At 37.3% G+C, this 25,926-nt stretch overlaps 1 protein-coding gene across 1 annotated transcript in view; it reads left to right on the forward strand.

Moving 5' to 3' along the window:
• The first annotated feature begins 6,714 nt into the window (after positions 1–6,714).
• Positions 6,715–25,926, forward strand: part of USP53 (ubiquitin specific peptidase 53) — a 69,720-nt gene continuing 50,508 nt past the window's right edge. Inside the window, exons 1-3 of the mRNA XM_007952373.1 lie at positions 6,715–6,858; positions 17,677–17,769; positions 21,044–21,178. Of these exons, the coding sequence (XP_007950564.1) occupies positions 6,715–6,858; positions 17,677–17,769; positions 21,044–21,178 (372 nt within the window). The remainder of the gene's footprint in view (positions 6,859–17,676; positions 17,770–21,043; positions 21,179–25,926) is intronic.

The raw sequence follows: 25,926 nt of genomic DNA on the forward strand, positions 1-25,926 counted from the left end.
GGGCAGTCCTACTTCCGTAGTGATAACTGCCTCGGAAACCCAAGGAGGGGTCGCTATGAGTCGGGGCCGACTCGACGGCACATAACAACAACAACAACATTGTAAGTCCCAAGGTCAGCAGAGCACGACAGGTTGTTGAACAGTGACACGGCTACATGCAGGGTCCAAGCTTGCCATAAGCTAGAGACCACCCCCAAGACTTCTCCTTATGTACAAGAAGCAGACTATATCCCAAAGGCAGCTACTCAGCTGCTTGTGGTAGATCCCACCATGGAGTTGATTGCCAGTCTCATCATGGGGAATAACTACCACCGGATGCCCAGCCACTCAACCAGGCCCAGCCAAGTTGACAGACAAACATAACTACCACAGCGTTCATACTATGTTTCTGCATCTTGTCTTTGTCTCTCAATACACCCACATCCTGTTATGTGATCCTGTCTCTACTGATGGATATTCACTTTGTTTTCTTCCTTATTTACTGCAAGTACCTAATTTATCTCACTAAAGACACTACTTCTATTCCCATGGGACAGTACTTCTATTCCCATGAGATAGAGTCTCAGGATTGAGATGCTTCATTGAATTGGTTTTTAATTTTAGTAGTTGTTTCTAGGTTGTTATAATATTGTTAGGAGCTCTGGTGGCATAGTGCCTATGGCATTTGACTGCTAACCAGAAAGCTGGTGGTTCAAACCTACCAGCCACTCCTCGGAAGGAAGATTGGGCAATCCACTTCCGTAGTCATACCACCTTGGAAACCCAAGGAGGGGTCACTATGAGTTGGATCCAACTTGATGGCAGTGAGTCTGGTTTTTGATTTTTATAATATTGTTAGAAAAGCAGAATAGTATAATTAATACTAGTTGGCAATGAAGGATATGTTTCTTGCTGTACCCTCAGTTTGCTGTCTCCTCCACACACAGTTTTTCCTGTTATTAACATTTTGCATTAGGGCATTTTATTACAATTGATGAAAGCATATTAATGTATTACTATTTATACAGATTACAATCCATAGTGTATCTTAGAGTTCACTCTTTCTGTTGTATGGTTTTATGGATTTTGACAAATGTATAATGCCATGTTTCTGCTATTATGGTATCAGACAAAATAGTTTTACTGCCCTAAAAATCCAGTGTTCCACTTATTAATCCCTCTACCTTTCCCCTCACTCCCACTGATCTTTTTTTACTGTCTCTGTATTTTTGCCTTTTCCAGAATGTCATGTAGGTGGAATCACAATGTATGTTGTTGTTGTTGTTGTTATGTGCCGTCGAGTTGGCCCCGACTCATAGCGACCCCTCCTTCGGTTTCCGAGGCAGTATCACCACGGAAGTAGATTGCCCCATCTTCCTTCCGAGGAGTGGCTGGCGGGTTTGAACCGCCAACCTTCTGGTTAGCAGTCAAGTGCCTGAGCCACTATGCTACCAGTAGCTTTTATAAACTGGCTTCTTTCATTTTTAATATATGTTTAAGTGTTTAACAGTTCTTTTGGCTGTTTATGTATCTTTCTTTTTTCCTTAATTCGGGTTGTGAACCTTTTGTGTATTACATTAGTTTCAGTTTTGAATTAATTTTTGTTTATTTATTTGTTTTATTTAGCCTCTTAATGGACTAAGGAGCTCTGCTGGTATAGCGGTTAAGGCATTTGGCTGCTAACCAAAAGGTTGGTGGTTTGAACCGACCAACTGCTCTGTGGAAGAAAGATGAGGCAGTCTGCTTCTGCAAAGATATATAGCCTTGGAAACCCAATGAAGGTCACCTTGAGTCAGAATCCACTCGATGGCAGTGAGTTTTGGTTTGGTTTTTATTAATGGACTGGAAAATCAATCAAAATCAAAACCACTACCACCACCACCACCACCACTTAAAGTTTTAGAGTTTTCATCTTGCTTGTCTCCTTCCTCACATCATGTTTGGATTTTTGAATTATCCTATTTGTGTCTCTGGGTCTTTCAGTCCTTAATTTTGTGAAATTCTTAATAATTTCTATAAGTATTTGTTCAATGTTCTTTTTTTCCTTTCTTTGTGGAAATTCTATTAGATAAATATTGGCACTTCATATATTTCCTCCATGTCTTTGAACTTTTCAAAAATGTTTAAATTTCCCATTTATTTATTTATTCCTTGTGGCATAGTGCCTAAGGCATTTGACTACTAACCAAAAGACTGGTGGTTCAAACCCATCAGCCACTCCGTGGAAAGAAGACTGGGCAATCTACTTCCATAAAGATTTACCACCTTGGAAACCCAAAGGGGATTGCTGTGAGTCTGAATCCACTCAATGGCAGTGAGTTTGATTTTGGTTTGGAAACTTACTGCTTGCTAATGGAGTCTTCCTCTCTGTTCCATTTGCTAGTTAACCCATCCTTTAAACTTTTCAGTATTTTATATAGGTGTGTGTATCTACTTCTGTACAGATAGCCCTTGGAAACCCAAGGATAGGTCGCTGTGAGTCGGAAACAACTTGATGGCAGTGACTTTGGTTTCTTTTGTTAAGTATACTCATTACCTTTGATTGGTGGATACTTATTAGGTTTGTTTTAAATTTGTGTTCCCTCTGGTCTGTTACTTATGCTTCCTATGGTAGAAATTGTTCAGTTTGTTGCCTTTCTTTCATAGTGCTTGTATTCTACATGTGTCTTGTTATTTTTCTCCTGGGAGAACAAAGTTACCAAACTCAAAACAAACCCACTGTCATCAAGTCGATTCCAAATCATAGTGACCCTGTAAGACAGATGAAATTGGCCCATAGGGTTTCCAAGGCTAAATCTTTAGGGAAACAGACTGCCTCATCTTTCTCCTATGAAGAACCTGTGGTTTGAACTGCCCACCTTTCAGTTTGCAGCTAAGCACTTAACCATTGTGCCACCATGGCTCCTACAAAGCCATAAGCTAGTTATATTTACCTAGGGAAAGAGCAAAAGATTAGCTTCTAATTTGTATTTCATTATATGATGTCAGAGAGTAGAGATGGGGGTAGAAGGCCTTGATCTGGAGTGATATAATTTGAGGTTTGATTCCAAAAAGGAACTTCCTGTTCCTCTGCCCAGAGGCATAGTCTTCTTCAGGTCATTCAGCTTTATTTGTGGAGTGTGAATGAGGACAACACATAGGGGCCTTCCTGGTCACCTGTACTTGTTACCACTTCCCAAACCATCTGAGCTCTAGTGCTTTCCTGATGCTGTTAGTCTCCCTCACCTTTCACATGGCACTCCGTTGATACCAAAGCTTTCCTGTCTCATTGCATTATTTGGGCCATGGCAAAGTGAGTAAGGGAAAGGGGCACAAGTAGAAAAATCTTTCCCAGTGTGTAACACTTGGTCCCTTCCATCTCTTTGCTGCTGTTTCCCTCCTACTCTTAGAAGCTAGTCACTTCTGGCGTTTTCTAGGTTTCTCCCTTTTGCTACTGTGTAATGTCCAGGATTGAACTAAAAGGAGGAAGCCAGGAGTGCATACTAGTTTGACATCTTGGGCAGAAACGGAGGCCACAGTATTTTATTACTATCTATGTGTGTCTGTAGGAGCTCTGGTAGCGTAATGCCTAAGGCACTTGACTGCTAACCAGAAGGCTGGCGGTTCAAACCCACCAGCCACTCCTCGGAAGGAAGATGGGGCAATCTACTTCCGTAGTGATACTGCCTCAGAAACCCAAGGAGGGGTCGCTATGAGTCAGGTCTGACTCAACGGCATATAACAACAACAACGTGTGTCTGTTAGTTGCTGTCCAGTTGATTCTGACTCATGGCAACCCCATGTGGACTGAGTGGAAGTGCTCCATAGCGTTTTTAAGGCTGTGATCTTTTGGAAGCAGATCACCAGGTCTGTCTTCTGAGATACATTTGGAGGGTTTAAGATACATTTGGGCTGGTAGTTGAGCACTTAACCATTTGTACCTCTCAGCAACTTCTTTAATTGTGTCTGTACCCCTCATCAAACTAAGCTCCTCAAAGGTAAGAATTAGTTCTTATATAATTCTTGATACAGACTTGGTGGCTCATAAAGAGATTCTTATATTTAAAAAAAAAAAATGGATTTACTACCAATACTGAGCTCCCTGAATGATGTAAAACAATACTGAATTTATTTTTAAATCTTTTTGTATGGAAGATTTCAGGATCATTTACATCACTTTACTCAGAAAACAAACTCACTGCTGTCGAGATGTTTCCAACTCATAGCAACCCCTACTTGGGTTTCTGAGGCGGTATCTCTACAGAAGTCGATTACCCAATCTTGCTTCTGAGAAGTGGCTGGTGGGTTTGAACTGCTGCCAGCTGTCCGGTTAGCAGTCAAATGCCTTAGACACTACTCTAAAACAAGTAACAGTATGGTGTTTTATAATTCTCAAAATATTTAACCTGTGTAAGATAAGCAGGGTTGTTATTGTTGTACCCAAGTGAAGAAGCTGTGAATTAAAGATGACAAAAATTTATTTAAGATCAAGCAGCTAATAAGTAGGAGCTCTGGTAGCTTAGTGTCTAAGGCACTTGACTGCTAACCAGAAGGCTGGCGCTTCAAACTCAACAGCCACTCCTCGGAAGGTTGGGCAATTTACTTCCCTAGTGATACTGCCTTGGAAACCCAAGGACGGGTCGCTGTGAGTCAGGTCGGACTCAATGGCACTTAACAACAAAAACAACAGCTAAGAAGTGATAAAGCTAGGCCTGGAAATGGTCTTCTGACTTCAATTATTTAGGGATTGAGGCTTATTCTTCTTTGTTTCTAGTACCTCCCTATCTTTGTGTATATTTGATCAATCTAATGAACTGACTTGTGCCATTCTCCCTCTCATCTTTTTAAAGTCATCTTTTTAAGATGAGTTACTTGATTGTTATTAATTTGGAAGTTCAATATTTAAAATCCTCTTAACCAGATTTGTTGTGAAAATGAGACTCCAGTGACTTAATGTTTGTATTCAAATCTGGGAAGTCCCTACATGATCTGACTCTTTTGCATACTCTCTTTTCATCTTCTCTCCCCCTTGTTTACAACTTTGCTCACATTTCTCCGGACACAGTAGGTTTCTTACTATTCTGCCAACATTACCAGGCATGCTCCAACCTCACGTCTGTTCACTGTGCTTGGAATGCCTTTCCACATATGGCTTCTTCTTCTCCTTCAAATCTTTGTGCAAAGGTAACCTCTGTGAGACCTTCCTTCACTATCCTATTTAAAATTGCAAACTGTCCCGTATTATACACACTCCAGTGCTCCTTCCTTATACTGTTTTTCCCTAGCATTTAACACATAACCCTACCAATACACTGTATGATTTACTATTCACTGAATTATAGTTGGCCTTTCCTCATTATGATGTTAGTTCCAGTGCCTGACAAGTACAAAACTCAATAAATGTTTGTTGAAAGAGGGAAGGAAGGAAGGGAGGGAGGGAGGAAGGAAGGAAGGAAGGAAGGAAGGAAAGAAATTCAATTGATTTTTAAAAAAAAAGTTGTTAGTAATACTTGATTGTTATTAATTAGGAAGTTCAGAGTATATACATTCATGAATAAAATGGAAATTTACTTTAATTCAGTAGGATTTATCGATTAAAGGCTTCTTCAGAGTTGTTAAACATATCAATTTATATAAAATTAACTGACTGTCTTAGGAAAATATTGTGCTGTATGTAAGACAGATGATATTATTTGAAAAATGAAAAACAAAATCACTGCCATCAAGTCAGATCCAACTCGTAGCAACCTTTCCTTGGGTTTCCAAGGCAGTATCACTACAGAAGTAGATAGCCCAATCTTCCTTCTGAAGAGTGGCTGGTGGGTTTGAACCACCAGCCTTCTGGTTAGCAGTCACATGCCTTAGACCCTACACCACCAGAGCTCCCAGATAATATTATAGAGTTCCTGTATATGTTTTAATAAAAAGAGCAAGTTAAGTGTTGATTCTTGAGTTGTACTTAATTTTAGTTTTCTGTAGATTATTTTTCTTATGAAACTATCATTTTAACATTGAAAGTTTGAGGTGTAAGAAGTGATTGATAGTAATTGAAATTTTAATAAAATTTTAGATGATTAAATGTGTTTGACTTTCACATTGTAGAGCTATATTAGTTCTAATCCTTTTTATGATTTGTTTTAATTCTATATTCGATTTTGTTCAAATAATAAAGCAGGAATTTTCATGATTAGGCTTTACTTTTATTTAAACATTTCTTTTTTTCTCTTATAGATTTGCTTTGAGGTCACATTGATATGAAATATGGAGTCACCTTTGATAACTTCACCTGGGAAAGAAAGTCTTCTTTCTTAAAAAAAAACAAAAAACATACAATTAAATGACCAGAGGATTCATGCAAAATGCCAGCTCTACATCTTTGATATCATCTATATTTTAATCTGTCAAGACAAATGCCTTTAAGGAAGGTGATTTGTTCATCGCCATTATTCTTAACATTTTAAAAAATCATCCATCTTACAGTCAACAACTCTCCTATAAAATTTAACATCATATAAAAATTTTTAAGGGATTGTTTTAAGTTACTGGGTTTTTTTGGTTTTTTGGGTTTTTGGTTTATTTTCACTTGACAAAGTCCTCGTAAAAATTTGTAACATCAGAAAAGATATGGACTTGGAAACTCATGTAATAGACTGCACTGAATTTAAGTGGATAATTCAAGACATCATCCATCTTATCATCAGAAATATCACATAAATATATAATTCTAAGCTTTAATGAAAACATATTTGCTTGAAAATGGCATGGGTAAAATTCTTACGGAAACCTGGTGGCAATCTTGGAAAAGTTTATCAACCTGGAAGTATGCTGTCGCTAGCCCCTACCAAAGGATTATTAAATGAACCAGGACAAAACAGCTGTTTTCTTAATAGTGCTGTGCAGGTAAGACCAGAATTGTTAATTTTTTAAGTTTTTTAAATACCACTTTTAATGGTAGCCAAAATATTTTGTCTGGGTGTTTTCATTTCTGTAGTAAATGGAAATGGTCTTTTCAACAGAAAGATGTATTTCTGTGATAATGAAAATGGTTTTGATTTAAGATGTTTACTTAGTAAATTAAGAATACATATTTTAAATACCTGCTAAAACGGCAAGGAGGCCACATGTTCCGACCTCCTTTACCCCTACAAGAGGAAGACAGGATTACCAGTAGTAACCCAAGGCCTATTCCTACAAGGCCAGACATGCTGCCTCCCTCCAGCCCTTTCACCAACTGTTCCTCCCAAATCACCCACCACCTCTCTCCTGGGTTCGATAATTCGCTGCAGTGGCCACACAGAACTCACAGATTATGAGGTTTATTAGGGATGTACCAGACTACAATTCAAGTTCAGGAAGAACGCTCAGTCTCTCTCCCGGCCCACCGTCCCTCAGCCAACAGTCTCTCACAGTCTCTCTCCCAGCAGTGCATGTCCCTCAGTGTCTTACTCAGCAACCTGTGTCTCTTTCCAGGGCACATGTCTCTTTCAGCAGCACATCTTCCTCAACCAGCATCAGAGAGAGAGTTCTGCCTCTAGGAAGCCTCCTTTTGAGCTAGGCAGGGTGGTCAAATTAGCCAATCACAGCATCAGAACTCTAAGCACGTGAGAGAGAGTAGGAACCTCCCAGAACATTGTATTGTGCCACGCCCAACAGAAATAATCCAGGTGGATAGCTTTAGCAATCAGGAGCTCCTCAGTTGCTCATAGAAAATTCCACCTTGGAGTTTACAAAGACTTATGGATAGAAAAGCCACACTAAGTAATTTACTACACTGCAATACCTAAATTAAAAGAAATGTTAGATTATTTTATACTAAGACAGTTATTGTTCAATTTGTTAGAATTTTTATTTAATTTTGAAGGCTTATGAGTAATGAAGATGCTCTGGTGCCATAATGCCTAAGACATTTGACTGCTAAGCAGAAAGCTGGCGGTTCAAATCCATCAGCCACTCCTCAGAAGGAAGATTGGGCAATCTACTTCTGTAGTGATACTGCCTCAGGAACCCAAGGAGGGGTCGCTATGAGTCAGATCAGACTCCACGGCCTTGAGTTTGGTTTTTGGTTTTTATGAGTAATGAAAAGAACTACAATCCAGAAAATGTAATCTATAATGTTAAAATGTGCATATATTATGAAATACTCTAAATATTTTATACTCTTCACTCTTTTAATACCCCTTTATCAGGATCTATTAATTTATTATTTATCTTTTACATTGGTTTGTGATTACATGTTACACTATTTTATATAAATAAAAATAGCTGTCTCAATAGCTGGATAACTTGCAATTAGAGTTGTTTTGCCATGTAGTATTTGTATTAATTTAATTATATCCATTCTTGGCTTTTTAGGGAATACCTGTATATATTTGCCAAATAGATGTCCATGGTTAGGTCAAAAGTCTATTAGGACATAAAAATAATTGATCATGCTAAGCTCAGCATATAATTTGCACTTAATTATGAAGTATGTTTGGGTCAGAAGTTTAGAAGAGCAACAATAGTAGAGTATGCATTTGTGAAAAAACTTTTCCTAATGTTTTATGATTTGCTTTGCCAGGTCCCTGTTCTTTAATATCCATTATATATTATTTTGATGCATGTAATAAAAACATGGCAAGTCAAAGCTTTTTTCCAGATTTCACAGAAAAATTGGGATCATCTCATTATCATAGACATTTCCCAAATTTAAGTGTACTAAGTCATCATAGATAGATACATAGATACTAAGTTATCATAGATTCGTTTTTATTATTAGCTTGATTTAATTTTATATCTTTATCATAATATACTAAGGAGTGCTGGTGGTGTGGTAAGGCATTTGGCTACTAACCAGAAGGTCAGCAGTTCAAACCTACCAGCTGCTCCATGGAAGGAAGATGAGGCAAACTACTTCCATAAAGACTAACAGCCTTCGAAACCCAACTGAGGTCACTCTGAGTTGAAATTGAGTTGAATTCGACTCACTGGTAGTGGGTTTGGTTTGGTATATCATAATTTATTAGATTTTATAATTAGGCTAAAATACTAAGTTATATAAATGGTGGAGGATTGAGATGAATAGTCTTCATTGGATTGAAAATAGGTATTTTTAAAAATTAGCTAATCTAAAAAGAAAAGAAAAAGTTGATTGAGTCATTTCCTACTCATGTCAACCCCTTGTGTGTCAGAGTAGGATTTTCAATGGCTGATTTTCCAGAAATAGATCAATTACCAGACCTTTCTTTTGGTAATTGTCTGCATAGATACAAACTTTCAGACTTCTGGTTAGCAGCCACCACGGTAACCATTTGTATCACCCAGAGACTCCTCAGCTATTTTACAACCCCCCTCTTTTATTTTCCAAAAGAAATCGGGTGTAGAATCCTGATAGATAAAATAAGAAGAAACAATCTGCTTGGCTTGAAATGGAAAGTGGAGTTTTTAACCTTCTCAGTTCTCAAACTCACCCCTCATACCCATTGTGGGCCTTAAATCACTTCTGTGGAATCATAATTTTAACATCAGTGCTTTGGTTAAGTTTAAGTTTAATCTATTTTGTTTAAGTCCTTTTAACAAACAGGTATTAACTTACATTTTTACCTTAGTTCCTTTAACTCACACTAGGAAAGAGAAGCAATTGTGTAGAAATGTATTGATTCTAACTTAGAAGGAGACCATTAATGACAGTCATGTTCTGTCCTGGCTCAAAGAACCATCCCACTGGCATTCCAGTGCTGAAAGAAATGCAGGAAAATATTTCTTGAGTAGTATTGTAAATGGGAAAATGTCATCATCAAAAGATCTAAAATTAGATACTACATTAGGCTATGAGAAAAAGGGCTTCTGTCATTTCAGATGTTTCCATATGGTACCAGATCTTTTTTTCATTTTTATAGTTTTCCTTTTCTGTCCTTCTCCATAGTTCCCATTTTACTTACTTCAGTCTTATATATTCTTCCCCTTTGTAAAGTTGCCAGTACCTAAAATACTGTATGTAATTTGTTATTGTTGTTAAGTGCTGTTGAGTCAGCTCCGATTCAAAGTGACCGTATGTACAACCAGATGAAAGACTGCCGGTCATAGGCCATCCTGAGAATCCTTACTGTACTTGAGTCCATCATTGCAGCCACTGTGTCTATCCTGTTGAGGGTCTTCCCCGTTTTTGTTGACCCTCTATTTTACCAAGAATGATATCCTCCAGGGATTAGTCCCTTCTGACCACATGACCAAAATGGGTGAGATGAAGTCTGGCCATTCTCTCTTCCAAGGAACATTCTGGTTGCAGTTCTTCCTGGACAGATTTCTTCATTCTTCTCACAGTTCATGGTATTTTCAGTATTTTTCACCAACACAAGGCATCAACTCTTCTTTGGTCTTCTTTATTCATTGTCCAGCTTTCACATGCATGTGAAAACCAAACCAAACTTACGTTGAGTCGATTCCGACTCATAGTGACCCCTCTTTGGGTTTCCCAGATGGTTATCTCTGTGGCATATGAGGCTATTGAAAATAATAATATGGCTTGGGTAAGGCACACCTTAGTCTTCAAAGTGATAACTTTGTTTCCTAACACTTTAAAGAGGTCTTTTGCAGTAGATTTGCCCAGTGCAATACGACGTCTGATTTCTTGGCTGCTGCTTCCATGAGTGTTGACTGTGGATCCAAGTAAAATGAAATCCCTGACAACTTCAGTCTTTTCTCTATTTATCATGATACTGCTTATTGGTTCAGTATGTATGTAGTTTGTTGTTGTTGTTGTTGTTATGTGCCGTCGAGTCGGCCCCGACTCATAGCGACCCCTCCTTGGGTTTCCGAGGCAGTATCACTACGGAAGTAGGATTGCCCAACCTTCCTTAGGGAGGTGATAATCATACAATAGTAGATTCTAAGAAAGGAAACCTAAAACGGTAAAGAAAAAAATGTCCCATGATAATTCTTTAAAAGTGGACATTCTGCTGATCTTTACCAAGAAGATTATTTGTGTTTATCCACATAGTTAGAATTTCTGGTGCTCTTTATTCCTTTGTGTAGACCCAGGTTTCCATCGATGTCATTTTCCTTCTGCTTAAAGGACTTCTTCTAACATTTCTTATAGTGCAGATCTATTGCTGATCTTTCAGCTTTTGTTTGTCTAGGAAAAATAATATCTGTATTTTATTTTTGAAAAATATTTTCCCAAAGAATTCTATGTTGACAGTTTTTCTCAGTACTTTGAAGATTTTGCTCTGCTGTCATCTAGCTTATGGGAGCTCTGGTAGCATAGTGCCTAAGGCACTTGACTGCTAACCAGAAGGCTGGCGCTTCAAACCCACCAGCCACTCCTTGGAAGGAAGGTTGGGCAATCTACTTCTGTAGTGATACTGCCTCGGAAACCCAAGGAGGGGTCGCTATGAGTCGGGTCCGACTTGATGGCACATAACAACAGCAACAACAGCAACAACAACAACAACATCATCTAGCTTGCATTATTTCTCATGAGAAATCTACTGTCATTCTTATCTTTGTTCCTCTGTATGTAGTGCATATGTATGTGTGCTTTCCCTACTACCTTCTCTTAGAATTTTTCTTTTTATCTCTGGTTTAAAACAGTTTGATTATAATGTGCTTTGACAGTTTTCTCCATGTTTCTTATACTTCAGGTTTGTTGAGCCCCTTGGAGCTGTAGGCTTATACTTTTGATCAAGTTTGGAAATACTTTAGCCATTATTTCTTCAGATATTTTTTCTACCTCTCCCTGCTTTTGGGAATTCCAATTACATATATATTTAGTTTCTCGAAGTTGTCTCACAACTCATTGGTCTCTGTTTTTCTTTTTCATTTTTTTTTTCTGTTTCATTTTGTAGTGCCTATGGTTTTGTCTTTAAGTTCACTGATTTTATCTTCTATAATATCTCATGTGCTGTTAATCCCATTCAGTGTATTTATCATCTTAGACATTGTAGTATTTATCTTCAGAAGTCTGATTTTTTTGGAGAGGGGGCTTTTTAAAAGCTCTTTGTCTAGTTAACATGGTCAGTATTTCCTCTAGCCTCTCGAACATATGAAGTAAAGTTATAAGTGTTTCAATGTACATGTCCTGTCATTTGTATAAATTATTGATGATTTTTAATTGGTTGATTTTTTTTTTCTTCTTCTTCCTAATTTTGTATTATATTTTTTCATTTCTTGCATGACTGAAAATTGTTATTGGATTTCAGTCATTGTATATTTTACCTTGTTGGGTGGTGGATATTTTTATGTTCCTAGAAGTATTCTTGAGCTTTGTTTGGGGATAAGGTTAACTTACTTGGAAGGAGTCTGATCATTTTGTATTTAAGCTTTGTTTAACAGTACTAGAGATGTGTTTATTATAGGCTTAATTTATTTATTACTGAGACAAGACTTTTCTTTTCTTCTCTAATCAGTGCCCTGTGACTTAGGAGTTTTCTACTTTGGCTATTGGAAACAGGCACTATCTCAGGTCTGTGTCAGATTTGAGCACTGTTCCTTGTTATTTTTTTTGACCATTTCTTTCTCTAGCCTCACAAGCATGCACTCTTCAATACCTACCTAAATACTCAAGAGGGATTCTGTACAGATTTCAAGCTATTCTTTCTGCAATTTTCACCTCTCAGTTGTCTGCCCTAAACGCTAGCCACTTTGGCTTTTCTACACTGTCAGCTCCATCTCTTCAACTCAGGGTATCTGCTGACCAATTGCTGGGTTCTGCTTTCTTGTTCTATGGCCTGAAAGCTTTCTTTAGACAATAAGCTGTGGCAGTTGCATGGCCTATTTCATTTATTTCCCATCAGGTATGACACTGATGTATAGTATCCCTGAAGCCATTTAAAATATTTTGACTGGGTTTTTAGTTGTTTCGGACAGGAAGGTAAATCTGATCCTTGTTATTGCATCTGTTGTTGTTTGCCGTCAAGTTGGACCTGACTCATAGCGACCCCTCCTTATGTTTCCGAGGTGGTATCACTACAGAAGTGGATTGTCCATCCTTCCTTCTGAGGAGTGGCTGGTGGGTTTGAACCTCTAGTTATTGCATCTAATTGAAGGAAAAACTTGCTGAAGATTATAAAGATGTAGCTGCTCAGTGCCATCAAGTCACTTTTGACTGATAGCCACCCCATGTAATAGAGTAGGACTGCCCCATATGGTTTTTTAGGCTGTAATGTTTACTGGAACAGATTGCTGGTCTTTCTCCTGCAGACCTACTTTTTGAACAGCCAGACTTTCACTTAATACCCACATGCTTAACTGTTGAAACACCAGGGCTCCTTTATTTATAAAGATAGATACTATACATTGCATCAAAACATTAGACAGATACATAAATGAAAGAGGAAAATGTTAGGATTTACTTGTAGTAGGAATTAAAATCAAAGTAGGAAATTGTTGCCTTCAAAAATGATCTTTGATAGATGACAGAGGTTAAATATTAGATCATTGTCCTGGACATCATAGTATTACATTTATGAGCTTATCATTCTTTTAGTCTTTCTCTTGTTCTAGGTGTCTCTCTTTCCCTCCTTTTTTAGTTGTTGACTTCTACATTCTCGGTTTCTTTTTCTAAGTAGATCATTTGGACAGTTATTTTCAAGCATCTTTGTTAATGCAGTCCCTAAAAGAAGTTTTAAAAATGTACAACTTTTTGTACACTGTGTGAGTATGTGTATGTTTTCTTTCCCCACATTTTTAAATCTACATCTAAAATTTTTCATTGTACATTTAAATAATTGTCACTTTCCCCATTGCATTGTAAATATTGACATTTTAAAATAAAACTATAATATAATTTAAATACCATAGTGATTTTGTATCATCTGTTTAAGGTCCCTGGGTAGCACAAACAGTTTGCACTGTACTACTGACTTAAAGTTCGATGGTCAAATACACCCAGTAGCATGACAAAATAAAGGTCTAATGATCAGCCTTCATAAAGATTACACTTAAGAAAATCCTATGGAGCTCTATTCCACTCTAACACTTGGCATTACTGGAAGTCAGAATCAACTTGATGGTGATAGATTTTTCTTTTGGGTATTGTCTGTGTACAGAACAGATGAAAAAACACTTACTTAATAACTGGATATTTTTATCTCTTTTTTTTCACCTGGATTTCGTATTTCTATTTTACGTCACAGAATTTTATCCTAGTATTTTTATAATTTATGGTTTATTATATTATTATCCTTGTTGCTTTTTATACTTCTCTGCAAAAATGTGTATAAATTAGAAGTTTAATTATTTATAATTGCCTGTGACCATAAGGCGCTGAGTCCTAATGTTTTTTTCTTCTAGGTTGCTTTATAATTATTATTATATGAGTTAATCAAAACACAAAGTAGCATGCTAACATTATTAGCATGCTACTCAATTCTGTATATTATTTCCAAGTTACATGCCAAGAGTTGTATGATCGAAGATTATTTTTAATGATTTATAAGCTGTCGTTTTAATGGGATTCTCTGTTAGACAAGCAGGGTATCAGAAAACACTGATAATGTAGAATCATTGACATTCTCAGTTTTAACAGTATATCAGAAACTTATTAAATAACTATTAATTAGTTATTTTGTCACCCAGAAGCATCTTTGCTTAACCATCTGATTTATTTCAATATATCTTTACCAAGTTTTTTTAAAGTAATGTTTATATATTATCATTTGAACATTGAAATATTATTTGTTAAAAACTTGAAACAGCTAATATAACAAATTTAATGTATGTAAAGTGTCTGTCATGTAAACTATATCACAAAAACAGTCCTTATTGACAAAACACCTATTCAAATAGACTGTCAGAAAAATCGTGATTTCATTTTTCAAAAGTTCAAAATATAAGTATTAATATGTTATTTAATGAATAAATTTTAAAACTGAAAAATAAATTACACATCTTATAAGATTATCGAAAGCAAACATTATTACAAAGATATGGATCTAACATAAATCAGAAAAATAAATCTACTTGCTATTTCTTATTACTTTAATTATAAAGTTATTTTTGAAGTGAGGAATATGATAAAAGGTGTGTATGTATTAAATGTTCATATATGTATTGAGCTTTGGAAAATAATTAAAAGAATCATGTAAACATTCAAATATAGCTCCATTAATTTTGTTAGGTTCCCTGTTAAAATGCTACACATAATAATGAAAAGGAAATATGTGTATATGGGTAAAAATTAATCCAAAAACTTAGACTTTAATTTTCTTAAACAGAGGATAGAATATAGTCAGCATTTTAAAGTGAAATAGGGTAAGGATTAACTATAAGTAGAATAATTATTTTGTGATAGGAATTTAATAAAATAGGTTTTAAATTACATACTGAAAAATGTACAGAGAATTTAAAAGAAATCACATAAAAAATTTTTCTGTTGTTGATATGCTATAACTTCAAAATTTTACTAGTCCCAGAAAGCATTCCAGTTACATTTGTGCTAACCTTATAAACAGGTTATAGAGGGTTTTCTATTTTGACTGAATATTTTAAACTTTATCAGATTAGAAAGCGATATAATAAAGTAGGTGTAACATTGGTGTGGTTTGTAGATGCTCTAAGTTAAAAGCAAAGGTATAATATTTAATAGCTAACATTTAATTGTGCTTTTACTGTGTGCTAGACATTTGTCTGAACACTGCATGTTTTAAATAAATTCTTACAGAATCTGTAAAAGGTAGCTCCTATTATTATCCTCATTTCACTGATGAGAAAACTCAATCACAGAAAGTATTTTGCCTAAATCAGCCCAAAAGTTGGTAAATAAGCAGCAGAGCCAGAATTAGAGCCCAGGCAATCTGTCTTTAGAGGTTGTATCATTCACCAAAGTGCTTTTGTACCTCTCAAAATTATGCTGTCATCGGTTTCCATCTTTAGGGTTGGTGAAGTGGATTTTAATGTAGTACTTTTTATGATATGATATAAAAGAAAGTTTTTAATCATGTTCAAGGGCTTTGGAAAACTAAGAATTCTTTATGATAAATGGATTCAATTGTGCTTTATGAAAAAGCAACTTTGAAAAGGGAATTCTGAAACGGCCTTCAGTTATTTACTATTTGAAAGCATAGGAAACTAGTTTAAATCAACTAAATTATTCTAGTATAGCAACAAAAGATTGAAGGTTCAAGTTCAAGTTCAGAAGAAAACCCTGGCAATCTACTGAAAAATTGTTGTTGTTGTTATATGCCGTCGAGTCGGCCCCGACTCATAGCGACCCCTCCTTGGGTTTCCGAGGCAGTATCACTACGGAAATAGGATTGCCCAACCTTTCTTCCGAGGAGTGGTTGGTGGGTTTGAACCGCCAGCCTTCTGGTTAGCAGTCAAGTGCCTTAGCCACTATGCTACCAGAGCTCCCATTGAAAATACTACGGAGCCTAATTCTATTCTGACACGCATGGGTTGCCGTGAGTCAGAATCATCTTGACAGCAATTGGTTTTGGATAAGCAGGCACTGCTAGTATCTCTATTGTCAGGTTTTTCAGAATGATTTTTAGTAAACAGTACTGACTTATTTCAACAAAAACAGCCTCGCACAGAGCAAGAACACGATAAAAAAAACCCACTGCCATTGAGTCGATTCCAACTCATAGAGTAGAGCTGCCCCATTGGGTTTCCAAGGCGGTAAATTTTTAAGTAAGCAGACTGCCTCATTGAACCCCTGACCTTTTGGTCAGCAGTCCAGTGGTTTCACTATACCACCGTCAGAGCTCCTTTCAGTAGCAGATGATAATGAGAGCAAATATATTCAAGTTATTGCTTAACTACTGCTTCTTAACCTTGCTTTATTCCATGAGGTAATTATATACCCTTTCTCATTCAATATACGGTGACCACACAGGCCTCTGCTCACTCATTATTTTTGCTGCAGCACATTGACCCCTATTTGGTACACCCTGATTTTAGACTCCTTATATTTCTTTCCTAAATTTCGATTTGTTCCAAGTATTTATAATTACTTCCTCCTTCATGTCTCTGCCAAATCCTTTATTTAGTATCCTATGTTTCCTATTCATTTCAAATCTTCACCTGCCTAGTTAGCTTTTTTCTGTTACGCTTTCCATCGCTTTTATATTTGAATCATTATGTTCTAATTCGTATCTTTTATATCATCAGATGTAGATATAGATAGAGGGATATATTAGCTCTGTCTCTCTCTCTCTCTCCATATATATGACGGTGACTTCAGTGTTAGAAAGTGGAACTGCTTCATGGGGTTATTTTGGCTGTAATCTTTACAGAAGCAGTTCACCAGGGCTTTTCTTCCACAGAACCTCTGAGTAGGTTTGAACTGCCAAACTGATAAACTGTTAGCAGTTTATCATAAACCACTTGTGCAACCAAGGCTCCTTCCTGTTGTGTTTACTGGTCATATATGTCTAATTGGCATTCTGGTGGCATAGTGTTAAAGCATTTGGTTGCTAACTGAAAAAAGTTGGGGTTTCAAACCCACCAGCCACTCTGTAGGAGTGAGATGAGGCAGTCTGCTTCTGTAAAGACTTAAAGACTTAGAAACCCTATAGGGCAGTTCTACTCTGCCCTTTAAGGTTGCTGTGAGTTGGAATCAACTCAATGGCCGTTTTTTTTTTTTTTTTAATACGTCTGATTATACACAAGAGGTTAAAAGAAGTTAGTTATTAGCCTTCTGAAATTTTTTAAATATCTAAATCTAATTATTTTGTTACAGTAAGAAAAATCTTAGTGTGTTTCTTTTTTTTTTTTTTTTCCTATCTCACTGTTTCTTAGGTTTTATGGCAATTGGACATATTCCGACGAAGCTTGAGGATTTTAACTGGACATGTTTGTCAGGGAGATGCCTGCATATTTTGTGCATTGAAGGTAACTTTTTAATAGTTCTGAACAAATACTATTAATTGTTTCTCCAGCAATTCACTTGTATTTGATTATTGATGTATTTATCAATCCTGGGTAGCAGAATCATTTGTTTGTAATTAAAAGTTTATTATCCACTGGCTTATAGTTTTGAAGATTAATTCTTAAAGTGACATATTCAAAGTTATGTTTCTTTTTAATTTTTATCTAAAGGCAGTTAAAATTAATATTTTAAATAAAATTGTTAGGAACATTGTATTTTTTATTCATGTGAAATAGTTCTTTATTTATTCAGTAAATGTTTATTAGGTTCCTATTGTGCTCTGGGTACTGCTGTAGTAAGGAACAAAACTGATTAAAAAAAAAATCCCTGCTTTTGTAGAGCTTATGTTACTATAGAGGAGGAGACAATAAGTAAGCAAAATATGCAGTATGTTAGATAATATTAAGGGCTAAGGAGGAAAAATAAATCAGATGAAGAGGTAGAAGTGTGGAGTGTCTGGGAAAGCCTCACTGAGAATATATTTGAGTCAAGACCTGAAAAAGTTGCAGTGAACTATACGGCCATGTTCTGGGGAAACAGAAGAACAGCAGCTACAAAGGCCTGAGGTGGGAGTATGTGTGACTTTTTTCAGAGCACTCTGAGGAATCCTGGGTAGCAGAATCATTTCAGGGAAGAGGGAGAGTGGTAGGAGATTAGATCAGAGAAAGAATGGGAATTTGTGGTGGCTTTAAAACATGCCTGCAAATTCTTTGTATTCTTCCTATCAAAGGGAGTATAATACTTCTTTTAAACATGCCTTTATGACTTGCTTCCAACAAATAGAATGTGGCAGAAATAATGCTGTGAGATATCTGAGATTGTGATAGGTTAGAAAAGGTTATACAGCTTCCAGTTGACTATAGGAATTGACCCTTCATGTTCTAAGGAAGCCAAGCAGCCGTGCTGAAAGACCTCATGGAGGTTCCAGCATCAGCAGCTGGCATCTGACATGAGTAAGAGACCTTCAGGTAATTTCAGGTCTAAGCCTTCAAATTGCCCCAAATAATGCCTAATGTAAAGAGATGATCTATAATAAATAACTGGAATAGGCCTAGATTGTAAAAAACCTACTGCCAAAGGGGCGGGAAGGCCGCATCTTCTGGCCTCCTCTAACGCACAAGAGGAAGACAGAATCACCATCAATAGCCCAAGGCCTGTTCCTGCGAGGCCAGACATGCTGCCTCTCTCCAGCCCTTTCAAAAACCCTGACACCAACCATTCCTCCCACAGCACCCAAAGCCTAACTGCTGAGTTTGATAATTTGCTGCAGTGGCCACACACAACTCACAGATTATGGGGTTTATTAGGGAGGCAACAGGCTGTAGTTCAAGTTCAGGAACATGTTTAGTCTCTCTCAGCCCACCATCTCTCAGCTGACAGTCTCTCTCCCAGCAGTGCGTGTCTCCCAGTGTCTCTCTCCCAGTAGTGCGTGTCTCTTGCATCTCTGTCTCTCAGTAATGCATGTGTCTTGTGTCTGCCAGCTGGCAGTGAGAGGTACTGCTTCTGCCTCTAGGAGGGCTCCTTTTGAGCCTGGCAGAGTGGCCAAACTAACCAGTCCCAATATCAGAATTCTATACACCTGAGAGAGAGTGTGAACTTCCAAGAAAATTGCTTCCTACTGCTCCCAACAGAAATACCCCAGGTGGATAACTTTAACAATCAGGAGCTACTCAGTTGCTCATGGCAAATTCCACCACGGAGTTTGCAAAGACTTATGGCTAGAAAAGCCACACTATGTAATTTAGTACACCATACCTACCTTGACTTTTTCTGAGTGATTTAGAAAGTTATGAGATTGTTTTGAGTATATGAGTAACAGAATCTGTCTTTTTTTTTTTTTTTTTTTACTAAATCTCTCTGCTTTGTTGAAAATAATGGATGGAAGACTGAGGGAGAAACAGGGAATTCAGTATGTATTAGCAACTCATTTATGTCACTGAAATCTTTGCCCAAGATTTTGTGTTATAAATTAAACTTTAAAGGTCACATAAGATTAAGAATTTAAGATTTTTTCAATGTGTTTTTGAGAACTATGTTACATTCTTAAATATTCTTAAACATGCAGAAAGATATACAAAAGGAAAAACAAGGCCATTTGCATGCTTTTTTTTTTTTTAACAGATTGTATGAATAAATCACCAAAGGAGGACATTTTATATCCTCCTTTTTAGAACATAGCCAAATCAGATTATTGTTAGGGGATAAAAAAATGACTTAAGATCAAATTACAGTATTATGTTTTATTTATGATGCAGTAAACTCTGAAAGTTTTGGCCAGTCATAGAAACTAATATGGTTCAATTTCTTAGCCAAATCTTTCATAGCTCTGTAGAATCAACTCCACCCACTTCTTGTTGCCTGCACCCCATCCCGCACACACTTCACTTTAGACAGAGTAGCTTCTTTGCAGTTCCTCAGAACTGACTCCCACCTTCAGGACTTTTCATTGTTACTTACTATACATGTGTTGCATTTCCTCATTTAGAGAATTATTTCTAACTGATAACTTGAGAATACTTTTTTAAATTAAAAGTAATTATCCTTTCTCTGACTCTTCTTATGAAATACACATTTTCATTTTTGAAAAACAAATTTACTACAGTGATAGTAGGAAACTTATCATTCTGTTTGAGTTGTCTAATATCTTTTATTAAATCAGAGTTTGTCATTTTTTTGAGGTTTACTTAGGACCCTAGTAGAAGAAACAAAATTTTTTTTAAGTTCACGTAGGCTAATTTAGGGTGTTTTTATTTTTGTTTTTAAGATTAGTAAGTTCATACTAATTTTTAAGTTCACGTAGGCTAATTTAGGGTGTTTTTATTTTTGTTTTTAAGATTAGTAAGTTCATACTAATTTTTATGTGATTATATATATATATATTTGGTTAACATAATTTTAATTCTTATTGTATTATTTTTAGATAAAAAGCAACTTTTCTTAAAACTCTGTTACTTAAGTGACTTCCATTGGAGTCACCAGAAGGCTTACTAAATCAGAATCTCTTAGTGTGCATGTTAATTTTTGTGCAAATTAATGTTAGATATTCACTAATTTAGAGGCTGTTGCAACAATTTCTGTAGTTTACTAATACAAGTAATTACTTTTTATGGAATTTTAGAGCTAAAGACTTTTTTTGTCTTAGTACATTGTTTTGCACTTCACTGTGTTATACTAAAGTTTTTACAGTTTTTTAAAGTTGTTGGCATTAAACTTACTGATATAATTTATAATTTACAGACAATATTTGCACAGTTTCAACACAGTCGAGAAAAAGCACTTCCCTCGGATAACATAAGGCATGCTCTTGCAGAAAGCTTCAAAGATGAGCAGCGATTTCAGCTTGGCCTTATGGATGATGCTGCAGAGTGCTTTGTAAGTATTTTGAGAATCTTTAAGAAGTGAGAATTCACTTGTGTTCCTTAAGTGATGTGAATTTTCAGACAGATGAATCGTAAATTTAGTAACAGTGGAAGAGTATCAGAACTGGTCAGTGAATTCCTATCTTGCCTAATCTTTCAAGGCTCAGTTTAAGTCTGTTTGTGTTTTGTGTGGAATCTCTGGGTGGCTGGAGGTTGGAGTCCACCCAGCAATGCCTCAAAAGAAAGGCCTGGCAATCTACTTCTCAAAAATAAGCCATTGAAAACCTTATGGAGCACAGTTTACTCTGAAACACATGGAATAGCCATGGGTTGGAGTCAACTCAGTGATAACGGATTTTGATTGAGATTTTGTGTAGTACTTTTGGTTTTGATATTTGTACTACTCTAGTTTTATTAAATGATAGGCCACTAAAATATTTTTAAAATTTATTTACTATAGTAGACTGCTTTGTTACAATAATTATATAATTTAAGTCAGTGTTCTCTCCCACAGAATTTACATGTGCAACAAATTCCCAACAGTAACCTTTCACATTACATGTAATGATTATTGTTGGTACAGATGAGGAGTTGGGTGAGTAACTGTTGGGATAGGTTGAGAATCCCTGACTGATGTTCTGAGGGTCTGCGTTACCACCTTAATAACAAATAGAGCATTCCTTTGATCAGGAACATCCCCTGTATTGTTGTTGCTGCTGTTAGATTGTTGTTAGGTGCCACTGAGTCACTTCCAACTCATAGTGACCCTGTATGCAATGGAATGGAACACATCCCAGTCCTGTGTCATCCTCACAATAGTTGCAATGTTTGAACCCATTGTTTAGCCACTGTGTCATTCTGTCTTGTTGAGGGTCTTCCCCCTTTTCACTGACCCTTTACTGTACCTTCATGATGTCCTTCTCCAGGAACTCATCCCTCCTAATAACATGTCCAAAGTACATTAGATGAAGGCTTCTCATCCTCACTACTAAGAAGCATTCCAGCTATACTTCCTCCAAGACAAATTTGTTTTGCTTCTGGCAGTCCAAGGTATAGTCATTATTCTTCGCCAGCACCATAATTCAGAGGCATCAATCCTTCTTTGATCTTCTTTATTCATTGTCCAGCTTTTAAATGCATATGAGTCGAGTGAAAATAACATGGTGTGTTAGACTGGGTTCTCTAGAGAAACAAAAACCAGTAAAGCTTATATATATGTATATATAGATAGAGAAATTTATCTTAGGAAAATGGCTCACACACTTACAGAAGCTGGCAAGTCCAAAGTCCCTGGAGCAAACCTCAGGCTGGAAGCTTTTCTTAGCTTCCGCAACCACAGGAGCCAAGAAGCTCAAGGCTGGCAGGCAGTACACTGGCTATTGACTCCAACGAATGACAAATCCAAGATCTCCAGGCCAAACAGTGGACTGCTCACTCACGGACAGTTGTAGGCAGCACAACAGAATCCCGATCCACAGAAGAATGTCTCTCTTCCCAGGATATCCCTGGGTATCCTATGAGTAGGCCACACCCCTAGGGAAATTCCCCTTGAACAGATTGGCCACTCAGAACACAGTCATCTGATCCCATCATGGGAACAACCACACAGAACTGGGGTCCAGCCAAGTTGACACACAGCTCCAACTATCACAGCCGGGTAGCTGTCTTCCAAATTACTTGGCATAGATGAGTGTGTGCCTCCAGCCCAGCATCAATGTGTTGAAACATCTCTATGGGTATTCTGTCAGCTCCTAGAGGCTTGTTTTTCTCCATTTCCTTCAGTGCAGCTTTGACTTCTTCCTTCAATATCATTAGTTCTTGATCATACACCACCTCCTGAAATAGATGAACATTGACCAATTATTTTTTATACAGTGATTCTGTATTCCTTTCATTTTCTTTTGATGCTTCCTACATCATTCAATATTTTTCCCATACAATCTTTGAATATTGTAACTCAAGGCTTGAATTTTTAATTCAATTCTTTCAGCTTGAGAAATGCAAAGTATGTTCTTCCCTTTTGGTTTTCTAACCCCAAGTTTTTGAACATTTTCATTATAATAATTGACTTTGTCTTCTCAAGCTGCCCTTCGAAATTCTCTGTTCAGATCTTTTATCTTGTCATTTCTTTCATTTGCTTTAGCTACTTTCTGTTCAAGAGCAAGTTTCAGAGTTGCATCTTATATCCATTTTGGTCTTTTCTGTCTTTTTTTTTTTTTGAGATAGACAGAATTTTGAGTTTATTGTGCTTGGATTTCAGTGAGCCTCTGGGATTTGCAAATTGATGCTTTCTACCAAATTTGGAAAGGTTTGAACTGTTATTTATTGCAATATTTTCCTGCCTCTTTGTTTCTTTCTCTCCTTCTGGGATCTAGTTAAGCATACGTTGGACATCCCAAAATTGTTTCACAAGTCTCTGAGGTTGTGAAAAAAAATTTTTTTTCTAATTGTGATTTGGGTCTTTTCTGTCTTTTTAGTAATGTGTTGCTTTCTTCATGTATGATGTTCTTTATGTTGTCCTAGAATTCATCTTGTTTTTGGTCATTGGTGTTCAGTGAGTCAAATCTGTTCTTCACATGGTCTCTAAATTCAGGTGGGATATAACTAAGGTCATATTTTGGCTCTCATGGACTTGTTTTAACTGTCTGCAGCTTCACCTTGAATTTGTATATGAGCAACTGATTGTTCCATAGTCAGCTCCTGGCCTCGTTTTGGCTGAAGGTATTGAGCTCTCCATCCACTCTTGCCACAGATGTAGTCCATCGGATTCCTCTCTGTTCCAGCTGGTGAGGTCTATGTGTAGTACTGCCATTTTTTATGTTGTTGAAAAAAGGTATTTGCAATATATAAGTCATTGGACTTAAAAAATTCTATAGTGTAATCTTTGGCATCATTTCTATCACCCAGGCCATAATTTCCAGCTACCAATTCTTCTTTGTTTCCAGCTTTTGCATTCTAATAACCAGTAATTATCAACACATCTTGATTGCATGTTTGGTCAATTTCAGACAGCTGTTGTTGTTATGTGCCACTGAGTCATCTCCAACTCCTAGCAACCTTATGAACAATAGAACAAAACACTGCCCAGTCTTGTGCCAGCCTCACAATCCCTACTGTATCCGAGCCCATCGCTGTAACCACCTGTGATAGCTGGAGCTGTGTGTCAACTTGGCTGGACCCCAGTTCTGTGTGGTTGTTCCCATGATGGGATCGGATGACTGTGTTCTGAGTGGCCAATCTGCCCAACGGGAGTTTCCCTAGGGGTATGGCCGGCTTCCAGGATATCCAGGGACATCCTGGGAAGAGAGACATTCTTCTGTGGATCGGGACCCTGGTGTGCTGACTACGACCTTCTGTGAGTGAGCAGCCCACCTCTCAGCCTGGAGATCTTGGATTCATCTTTCGTTGGAGTCAACAACCAGTGTACTGCCTGCCAGCCTTGAATTTTTCAGCGCCCTGCAGTTGCGGAAGCTAAGGCTGCCTCCAGCCCGACGTTTCCTCCAGGGACTTTGGACTTACTGGCTTCCATACATTTGTGAGCCATTTTCCTAAGATAAATTTCTCTCTATATATAAGCTTTGCTGGTTTTTGTTTCTCTAGAGAACCCCGTCTAACACACCACCATACCAATCCATTTTGTTGAGGGCCTTCCCCTCTTTCATTGACCCTCCACCTTATCAAGTATGACATCCTCTCCAGGGAATGGTCCCTTCTGACAACATAACTAAAGTAGGTAAGATGAAGTCTGGGCATTCTCGCTTCCAAGGAGCATTCCTGCTGCATTTCTTCCAGGACAGACTTGTTAGATCTTTTAGCAATTCATGGTACTTTCAACATTCTTTGCCAAGACCATAACTCAAAAGTATCAACTCTTCTTTGGTCTTCCTTATTCATTGTCCAGTTCTCACATGCATATGAGGTGATGGAAAATACCATGGCTTGGATTAGGTGCATTTTAGTCTTCAAGGAGATAACTTTGCTCTTCAGCCCTTGAAAGAGGTCATTTACAACACATTTCCCCAATTCAATACATCTTTTGATGTCCTGACTGATGCTTTCTGGATCAAACATCAAGCTGGCTCTTGTAACTGCAGGGGCTGAGGAGCTCAAGGCTGGCAGGCAGTACACCGGCTGTTGACTCCAACGAATGACAAATCCAAAATCTCCAGGCCGAAAGGTGGACTGTTCTCTCATGGACAATTGTAGGCAGCACAACAGAATCCCGATCCACAGAAGAATGTCTCTCTTCCCAGAATGTCCTTGGATATACTGGAAGCAGGCCACACCCCTAGGGAAACTCCCTTTCAACAGATTGGCCCTCAGAACATAGTCATCTGGATCAGGGGAACAGCCACACCACAACACCTCAAACCACACAGAATTGTGGTCCAGCCAAGTTGACACACAGCTCCAACTATCATAGTCCACCCCTTGTCAACTTGGCAGTTGTACACATCTTCTTAACCATATATAATCTCTAAATAAGGACAATTATAAAGTCGTATTTGTGCCTAACATGATACTCTAACACACATACAACCAAAATGTATTAACCTTATTTACATTTCACAGTTCATAACAAAAGGAAACAAAAATATTTGATACACATATACAATGAAGAAATATAACAATCACAGTCCTCGTTTCTGTAGCTGGTCACATGGTTGTAACTGATATTCAGAACTACCTTCTTCTACCACTGCAAAAAGGGCAAGGAGGCCACATGTTCTGACCTCCTCTAATCCCACGAGAGGAAGACAG

Source organism: Orycteropus afer, unplaced genomic scaffold (assembly GCF_000298275.1).
Source record: "Orycteropus afer afer isolate SDZICR_OR568_19922 unplaced genomic scaffold, OryAfe1.0 scaffold00332, whole genome shotgun sequence".
Classification (NCBI taxonomy): Eukaryota; Metazoa; Chordata; class Mammalia; order Tubulidentata; family Orycteropodidae; genus Orycteropus; species Orycteropus afer.